At 44.6% G+C, this 9,906-nt stretch overlaps 1 protein-coding gene across 3 annotated transcripts in view; it reads left to right on the top strand.

The window, feature by feature from the left end:
• The first annotated feature begins 271 nt into the window (after positions 1 to 271).
• EDN2 (endothelin 2) overlaps positions 272 to 9,906 on the top strand; it is an 86,733-nt gene continuing 77,098 nt past the window's right edge. For 2 of the 3 annotated variants that reach the window (XM_073564169.1, XM_073564168.1), the window contains exons 1-3: positions 307 to 439; positions 1,654 to 1,801; positions 2,545 to 2,664. In XM_073564169.1, the coding sequence (XP_073420270.1) occupies positions 397 to 439; positions 1,654 to 1,801; positions 2,545 to 2,664 (311 nt within the window). In that variant the 5' untranslated portion in view covers positions 307 to 396. Of the gene's footprint in view, positions 440 to 1,653; positions 1,802 to 2,544; positions 2,665 to 9,906 lie in introns of all 3 variants that reach the window. The other variant, XM_073564170.1, reaches the window with a different exon arrangement.

The raw sequence follows: 9,906 nt of genomic DNA, 5'->3' as shown, positions 1-9,906 counted from the left end.
AGATAGAGATTGGATGGATAGATATGAAGATTATCAATCTATGTGCTATAAGATAACGATGAGATATGAGATAATCTACATCTTTCTATCATTTATTTCCCTCACCTCCCCTCTTGTGTATTTTCTAGCTCTCATCCTTCCTGTATACCGGACCCCGATAAGCCGGTCACCGCACGGGTTAAGTCCGCTGTTCCTCGGCCTCCCGTCATTCCCTCCCTGGACGATAAGGACGGATTTCTCCAGAATAGGAGGGCTGTCGGTGGGGGGCAGGCCTGGCGGTAGGCAGCCACTTGTCGCTCACCTGGTCCACAGTGGAGGGGCGTGGACGTCCTGGGGGCTATTTAAGCGCCGGGATCAGGGCAGGTAGAGAGCACTTCACACCTGGTGACAGCCGAGATGCTGGGAGCCGGCTGTGCGGCCATGGTCCTGGCTGTGGCAGGTGAGTCGCTGGTACGGTCCTGGTGTGCAGGGGTGCGGGGCAGAGAACTCTTTCCTAGTAGTCCCCCATAGTAGTGTCAGTGTGCGAGGAGCAGCCGTGGCACCTGGTGTATAGCATGGCGTGTGGTACCAAGCAGCGCTGCCATGTATGTTCTGCCTGCTCTGTGCAGCAGATGTATAGAATGGCAGCGCCATGAATCTTAGGACCACCAGGACCACAGACGCCCACGCTGCCCTCCTATTGAGCAGTTCTGAAGGAAGTGATTCCAGGCACTGAAGCTTCCACACCGCGAGCTTGGTGTTCTGGAGGCTGGTCTGCTCCCGGGAGCAGGACGGACAATGTTGGCCGCTCGTGTTATTGTGAGGTCGTGTAGGAAATGTTTCCAGCACATTCAGCTACACGTGCAGAGGTGACATCCCCACAGATTTTATTGCCCTACCTTCTACACTCGCCGGCATGGGAATGGCAGGATTTGGGCATGTCTGCCTCTCCGGGCTCCTCAGCATCCCCTGACAGCTGTACCCCAGCAGCACAGAGCTAATGCCGCCTGCTGCTGATGGACCCTGTCATGGTGTGGCATATACAGTGTCACGGGGGTCTCCTATAAGCTGTGCCTGTGCACTGGCAGGCTCCAGACAGTGGTGCCTGAGCCAGAACAGGATATGGCCCTCAATAGCTGAGGTGTGAATTGGCCCCTGCGCCGGTGCTGTGTCGGCCCCCTGCTGCGCCGGTGCTGTGTCGGCCCCCTGCTGCGCCGGTGCTGTGTCGGCCCCCTGCTGCGCCGTGATGGGGGGGGGTTAGAGCTAACTGTCCATGATCCAGGCCAGCTGTAAGACACACCATGTTTCCCATTCAGCTGGGATAGACTACATACCCTATTGCTGAGATCGTTCAGACAAATTATGTACTTTACATTGCTTTAATTGACCAATTCTTTGTGGGTCATGACTAAGCAATTCTGAATTGATTTTAAAATGCTGAGAACTGTAGTTCTACTGCCTCGAGAATCATTTTTACGCAGGGAGCGATCCATTTTCTGAGCAACTGAACAAGTTTTCACCCAATCTATAAATTTTCATGGCTAAAAAATGGACACTGCGTGCATGAACGTCAGTTTCCATGATGTAGAAGTCGGACTATCCAGCCTTGTGTTACTGAGCACTGCAATCCAATGCTCTGCGCTACTTTATAACTTGCACTCTTCATCTTTCTAGCTGTTGCCACCATTTCCCCTTCAGACATCTCTCCAGCGGTCCCACCAGGCAGTCACACGCGGGTGAAGCGCTGCTCCTGCAATAACTGGATGGACAAGGAGTGCATATATTTTTGTCACTTGGATATTATTTGGATAAACACAGGAAGGTGAGTGCTGTCTAATGAATAGTAATCCCTGGCGGACACAGACAGAAGAGGGCCCCTGTGCAAGAACAGAATATGGCCCCTTTAGGCTAAGTGCACACGTTGCAGAAAATTTCTGCTCAAAAACCTGAATCCCTTTCCAGAAACCCCACCTATTTTTCCGTGGCGGTTTTTGATGCGTTTTTTTTCTGCAGCGGTTTCAAACCGCATTGAAGAAGCCAAAACCGGGGAAAAATCCGCAAAATTAATGAGCATGCTGCGTTTTTTACCACGATGCGGTTTTTTCGCATTAAAAAACGCATCAATGTGCAAAATGCATAGAAATGACTGGGAAGCTTATTTTTAGCGGTTTTATAGTAAAAACCGCTAAACACTGTGTGTGAACACAGCCTTACAGTCCAATAGCTCCTCATAATGCACAAGTCCACCTAGGTTTCAGGTAGAAATGGGCCCCATTACCTCTTGGGCCCCTGTGCAGCTGGATAGGGTGCCTCAACGATATGTCCACGACTATAAGCTGAGAAGGTAATGTTGACTGTGACCAGGATCAGATGTATTATACTGCAGGCAGTTGCGCTCCTTAGAATGCATTCCTTGTCCTATGTGTACTTAGTTACTTAGTTTATTCTTCTGCTTTGCAAGGCTACATATTGTGTACGTAAATACATACATACCATATAAATATCCCACAACGGTCGCGCTGCTGCATATCATAAATAATGTATCTGTTTTACCTGTTCTCACAGCCAAATGCTTCCTTATGGCTTAGGGAATGCAGGAAGGCGCAGAAAGAGAGCGTCTGCACGGTGTCATTGTGCGGATGTAAAGGACACAACCTGCAACAGTTTTTGCCAGAATCCAGCAAGGTAAGTGAGGTTATGCTTGTTGTCTTCACATCTTGTTTGGTGACTGTCATTACCCCCTAACAGGCCAATCTGAAGAGCTGTGAGAATTTTTAGCTTGTATATTATAATAAATTTGGTTTATATAGGTTTAGCTCGAGTAGTGTTAGTGTAAAGAATTGAATAAAAAAAACAGGTAAATGCTGCATCTAAAGCTACTTTCCCACAATGAGCATTTTGGTGTAGATTTTCTGCACCTGTTAGGTAACCAATGTTGCATGCCTTCTACAAGCGGTTTTGGAACTTTTTCTTTGGTACCTCATGTTTTAATAAAACTTTTTTTTTACATCCTGGTTTTTTGCTTTGACAAAACTTTCTTGATACAATCATGTGTGGATTAGAAGTGTTTTAGTGGGTTTCCAGAGTGGAAATGCATTTAAGATGCGCCTATGGATTTTCAATATTTAATGCAACTCTATGGGGAAAATCTGCTCATAAAATTCACAAGAGATATTGACATGCCGAGGATCTGAAACCCACACCGCAGGTCATTCTACAATGCGTAAAAAAGGCAGCAGGCATGAGATTTCTATAAATCCTATTCACATTGCTGGAACTTTAAGGCATTGCATTTTTAAGCTGCAACAGTATGTAGCGTCTAAAACTCATCACGGAAAATAAACCTAATAATCTTGTATTTACGTTAAATGAAGTTTCGTAACTGGATAATAAATCTTTCATGCTTGTCACTACAGGGTTACCTAACATTTCTTTTATGTAGCAAAAATATTAATAGTTGATTATATTTTTTTAGACACGCTGGCCATTTGTAGTTCATATTTACAAGTTGAGATTTCAAAATTTGTCAATTGAAAGTTGACAACATGCTGGGCTGATATAGAACTCATGCAGGTGACTGATAAACTTAAAGGGGTTGTCCACTACTACGACAATCAATTTTTACCCTGAATGTTTGGCCTCATTAAAATAAAAACACTGAGGCCAGGATCACACATGCGAGCTGCATATCAATACATGGAGTCGTACGCTCCGCTCCCGAGTGCCGGCGGCAGTGCTGGGTATTAACATGCGAGACTTGGCCGTATTCTTCGCATGTGTGGTCCCGGCCTTATACTCCCTCCCATGCTGGCGCCGTTCCAGCAGTGTTGGCACTCTGAGTACTGGGGCGCTCGTACGGTTGTTGGGTCACGTGAGTGCTGCATTCAGTCAGAACTGGTGTCACTGTGGCTCTTCCTCTTGATTACTTGTATATTTGAAGACGGAGACAGTGACATCAGTGCTGATTGGGTGCAGGGCTCGCATAATGTAACAACCTCACGTGAGCCCCGGGAACACAAATGCCGACATTGCTGGACAGCCCTGGCACGGGAGGAGAGTAAGGGTATGTGCACATTCTGTGGATTCTGCTGCGGATTCGCTGCAGTTTTGGCCTCTGCGGATCAGCAGCAGTTCCACAGACAGTGTAGAGTACAATGTAAGTCTATGGGATTTACAATCCGCAGTGCACATGCTGCAGTTTTTTCACTGCGGAAAAGCTGCGGTTTTAAATCCGCAAAAATAAATGACATGTCAATTCTTTCTGCGGATTCCGCAGCGGTTTGCCACCTATTCCATTGTCCAGGTGTCAAACCGCAGGCCAATCCGCAGGTAAAACCGCAGGTTAATTTACCTGCGGATCCGCACGGAAAAATCCACTGGTGAATCCGCAGCATGTGCACATAGCCTAAGTGTGTTTTATTTTAATGGGGACAAACATTTAGAGTATGAAGGGTGCAAACATTTAGAGTCCTATTAGTGGACAGCCCCTTCATTATTGTAATTATTGATATCCATCTCATTCATACATCCACCGTTACACTTATAGAACTTCAATATTAATGATTTTAGTGGTAACTTAACCTCTTCACACAGCGGCCAATTTCTGTTTTTTTGTTTGTTTTTTCCTCCCTTTTTCCAAGAGAGATAGATAGATAGATAGATATATATATATATATATATATATATATATATATATATATATATATATATATATATCTATCTCTCTTGGAAAAAGGGAGGAAAAAACAAAAAAAACAAACAAAAAAAAAAAAAATTATATATATATATATATATATATATATATATATATATATATATATATATATATATATATATATATATATATAATATTTTTTTTTTTTGTTTGTTTTTTCGTCCACATAGCCATATGAGGGCTTGATTTTTATGAAACAAATTGTACTTTTGAATGACTTTACTCATTTTATCATGTGATGCACTTGAAAGATGTGGGCTCGGTGTGCAAGCCCACATAAACATTAGGGACCCCTATCATAACTGTAGTACAGTAACTGTACTGTACTGCATATGTCAGGAAGGGGCTAAAGAGGACTTGTTCCCAGGTGAAAACTGGCCAGTTTTTTTTTCTCTTATTTCATTCCTTCTGCCTGCTCCAGTTTATTCATTTTTTTTTTTTTAAATTCATCATATGGTTTCAGAGAAATTGGCCTTTTTATTTTGTGCTAATTTTATAAGATGGGGATAACTGCTCAGCAGCCCTCTCTTGAATGAAGCTGCGGTAAGCATGCTAGTCTTCTGTTGAATTTAATGTTAGTGGAACTGCTGGCGAAAGATGAGTACATCATGCCATAAAATTCTTTATTTGATTTTGGAACAAATTATGTAACTTTTTGATAAACTACCTATAAACTTTAACTCTTGGATATGTGCCTTTTTTCTGTTTCGGAACACGGTCACGTGACAATGGATGACATGCCAAAAGTGAAGCAGAAAAGTTGTAAATTATGTGCTGCGAATGAGCAAAACACAAATCTAGTGAACATTTTCCTCACCTCCAAATAATAGCTTGAATTTGACTTAATTCAGAATATTATTTGGCAGCTATGTAATAAGATGCCTTTGTGTAATACGCAGCCCAGACAAAGGAGCGAACAACAATAACAAACAGGCAATCCCTGTATGTGTTGCAGCTGTCAACCAGCCGCAAGACATGCAGCTGCAGCCACTCGAACATAGTATGCGAGCACGCCGCAGATACTCTAATAGCACGTGAGCATGCTCAGATAACATCTTATCCAAGCACGATTGCTCAACATTAGTAAACAGTTAACCTCCAAGAGAAGGACATGATTGTTTATAAAAAGTAATCCTCTACAAGGGAATATAACTGCACATAAAAGCTCAATCTATTATGGAAGCATAGCTGCATTTTAGAGGGAACCTGCCATGTAAAAAAAAAACAATAACTTGCAGATATTGGTTTATGGACCGGTTGCCCTCAAAGGGCGGCGGGGTACTCGGAGCCGGGCCCATTGATTTCAATGGTAGATGTCACGGTAGCTGTGACCCGGTCCATGGCCCTGGGTGTCTTTTGTAAAAGGGGAATGTTAAATGTGTGGATGATGATTAAAGTTTATTAGTGAATGATTCGTGACGCCACCTGTGGTGTTCGGCAATGAAGATGTTAAGCCGACGCTGCGGACAGATGGTGTGGTGCAGCAATGCTGGTGTAGCCCTCCACAGGCAGGACTGTAGTCCCAGGGCAGTGTAATAGATGTTGAGTAAGAGGGTGCAGTGTTCAGCACAGAGATGTAGCAGTGCCGAGTGGGTTGGCGCAGGAATAAGCGGAGGACACCAGGGCATGTAGTTCCAAAGCTTTACTCAGTCTGTTGTGCATACAGGTGCCCGCATCCATGCTGTGTCCTCCAGGTCAGGAGCTCAGCCAGCCTCCAGGCAAGATGAAGTACTCCGTTCCAACACTCCGCCAAAATATGCCTTTCCTGAACGTCTCCCTCCTTAGCACTCGTAGTGAAGTACTGAGTTACACTGGAGTTCCTCCTTTCAGATGTTCTTAGAACTCTACTTGTACGGCAGACAGCTGTAGTCTGCTTCGGGGACTCCTTGCTACTAAGTCCCGGCTCTCTCATGTTGCTGTTGTGCCGCCAAGTCTTGTGTGGGATTAAAGTGATGACAACTTCTATTCCTCCGGTGTCTGTTGCAGGACCATTAGTATCCATACAACCTCGGGGACCGGACCCCGGCCATGCGCTTAGAACTTGAGGAAGGGCTCTGCTCTAATCCTTAGTTCTCTTCTCCTTACGTTCCGTACAAATCAATCTTTCTTATGGAGAATTAGGCTTTCTGAATATCTTTCCTGTGCCAGCAGACCCAGGTCACTGAGGTCTGCTGCAGCACTTCCTTCATCTATCCCACTCAGGGGATCCTCTCTCTGACTCCTTGTCTGACTGACTTAGTCCCAATAATCTCCCGCTCTCTGGTGCAGACTAAGCTCCACCCACCTCCCAGCACTCTTCGTGCTCCACGCAGGGAGCCACCAAAGGTGCTTTGCTACACTACTATGTTGTGTGGGATGCAGGTGTTGGAGTGTGGTCAGGTGTCTCCACCTTACCTGAATGGTGGGGCACCACACCTCAGGAGGAGGTGCAGTACCTCTGTGGCGACTGAACCCTCAGGGGCGCCACATTTAGGCTGTGTGCACACGTAGCGATTTTTTTTTTTTTTTTTTTTTTTTTTTTTTTTTTTTAAGCGTTTTTGCCGCGATTTTCGGCGTGAAAACGCTTAAATCGTGTACAGAACGCCCCCCATGCATTCCTATGGTATTCCGCACATGCTGTGCTTTTTTCCGCGGCAGAATCGCATCGCGGAAAAAATCGCAGCATGCTCATTCTTTTGTGCGGAATCGCAAAGAATTGCCGTGATTCCGCACCCATAGGAATGCATGAGAATCGCTTACTTCCCGCATGTGGCTATGCCCACCATGCGGGAAGTTAAGCGTCTCATGTGCGGTTGGTACCCACGGTGTGGAGGAGAGGAAACTGTCCTCCAGGCCCTGGGCACCATACCCCTGTAAAAAAAAAAAAGAATAAAAAATCGGGGTATATTTACCTTCCTGTGTCCCGCGCTCCATTCTCGACCTAGCATTCCCAGTAATGCCTTGCGGCAAGGCCCTGTAATGACGTAGTCTCGCGTGACTCTACGTCATCACAGGTCTCGCAAGGCATTACTGGGAACGCTGAGGCCCGGGAATGCAGCGCGGGACGCCGGAAGGTAAATATACCCCGATTTTAATTTTTTTTTTTTTGGGATGTTAAAATGCTATCTTTTACTATTGAGGCCGCATAGGCGGCCTCAATAGTAAAAACCTGGTCACACTTGTCAAACACTATGTTTGACGAGTGTGACCAACCTGTCAATCACTTTCCAAGCGATGCTTCAAATCGCTTGGAAAGTGCTTGAATAACACACGCGAAAATCGCGGTGAAATCGCGCGGAAAAAACCGCGATTTCTGGGAAGGAGTCCGGTTTTTAGTGAGCGTTTTAAAACGCTACGTGTGCACATAGCCTAAATCTTAAGGCTAGTAGTATTCTGAGTCTGCCCACTGAGAGCCTGGCTGCCAGGATAAAATGACCTTTATTTCTACCGGCAGCCTCATGTTTTCAGTCATGGAGGTGGGCCTGCAAGGCTTCAGTCAACAGCCTGATATTAGGGTGTGTGCACACGCTGCGGATTCTGCTGCGGGTTGATCCGCGCGGCTCTTTCAAAATCCGCAGGTCAAAAGACCTGCGGTTTATCTGCGGATTAGCCTGCGGATTATCACTTCTACAATGGAGGAGATGGTAAACCACAGCAGAATCCGCGGAAGGAATTGACATGTCGATTCTTTCTGCGGATTAGAAACCGCAGAAAATCTGTGTGGAAAAATCCACACCGTCTGCACTGCGGTTTCAATTTCCCATAGGATATTATGGAAAACCGCTGCAGATCCGCAGCAGAATCCGCAGCGTGTGCACACGCCCTAAGTCAGTGCTGGAACATGGCTACAGACACCATTCACAATCTACTGAGCACTGACTGAAGCAACACCTCTGAGGGTGAGTGTACATTAGGGTGACCGGATCTCATATGGGGGGGAAAAAATGTCAGAATCTTGTTCGTCTGGACCCCACAAAACGATTCCCCTGTCCAGATATTGAGAGAGCCAAAATTTGAGCTCGATCAAACGACGTTAACCCGTGCCGCTCGTCGCTCAAAGTTTGAAAAAATCCAAATTGAGGTATTTTAAGATTTAGGTATTTTGCATAGTCTGTTAGACTATAAAGAATGTGACAACAACATTGCAGAAATAGCCCTGACCAAATTTTCGAACCATTTGTGGTATTTGAATGCAGAGTTGGTGGGATTATCGTTTTTTTGATCCCATCATTACAGACAATGAAAAGTTGTTAATGGCTAATAAATTGCTCAGTAGCACAGATGAACCATCAGAGCACGCTAACCTACATGAGTTGATAATTTTACATAGTTATCTAATCTATTCTAGAGCTTTTGTTAAAGTAGTTTTTGAAACGTCAGAATATAATGCTCGGCATTTGCTTACAACTTGCAGGACATATTGCTTTTGTTCTTCATCTTTTGTCAGAAGGTCGTTAAAGTCGGTTACTTCCTACCTCTTTTCATTTTTCTTTCCTAACTTTTGGATTTACAACCCTAGCGTGCTCTGATGGTTCATCTGTGCTACTGAGCAATTTATTAGCCATTAACAACTTTTCATTGTCTGTAATGGTGGGATCAAAAAACGATAATCCCACCAACTCTGCATTCAAATACCACAAATGGTTCGAAAATTTGGTCAGGGCTATTTCTGCAATGTTGTTGTCACATTCTTTATAGTCTAACAGACTATGCAAAATACCTAAATCTTAAAATACCTCAATTTGGATTTTTTCAAACTTTGAGCGACGAGCGGCACGGGTTAACGTCGTTTGATCGAGCTCAAATTTTGGCTCTCTCAATATCTGGAAAGGGGAATCGTTTTGTGTGGTCCAGACGGACAAAATTCCGACATCATATTATTATTATTATTATTATTATTATATAAATTTTTTTTTTTTTTTTTTTTTGCGGTCACCCTAGTGCACACAGTGCGGATTCCACTGTGGATTTTTCCGCATGGATTTGCAGGTAAAACCACAGGTAAAGTGACCTGCGGTTTTCCTGTGGCTTTGCCAGCGGTTTTCCCCTGCAGTTTGACACCTGGACAATGGAACAGGTGTCAAACCGCTGTGGAATCCGCACAAAGAATTGACATGCTGCGGATTTAAAACCGCGTGAAAAAATCTGCAGCATGTGCACTGCGGTTTCTAAAACCCATTGATTAACATTATACTGTACATTGCTTGCGGATCCGCAGAGGCCAATCCACTCCA

The sequence above is a fragment of the Dendrobates tinctorius genome, unplaced genomic scaffold (assembly GCF_039654945.1).
Source record: "Dendrobates tinctorius isolate UK_male_01 unplaced genomic scaffold, ASM3965494v1 ptg000015l, whole genome shotgun sequence".
Taxonomy (NCBI): domain Eukaryota; kingdom Metazoa; phylum Chordata; class Amphibia; order Anura; family Dendrobatidae; genus Dendrobates; species Dendrobates tinctorius.
This window is presented reverse-complemented; position numbering and strand designations above follow the sequence as displayed.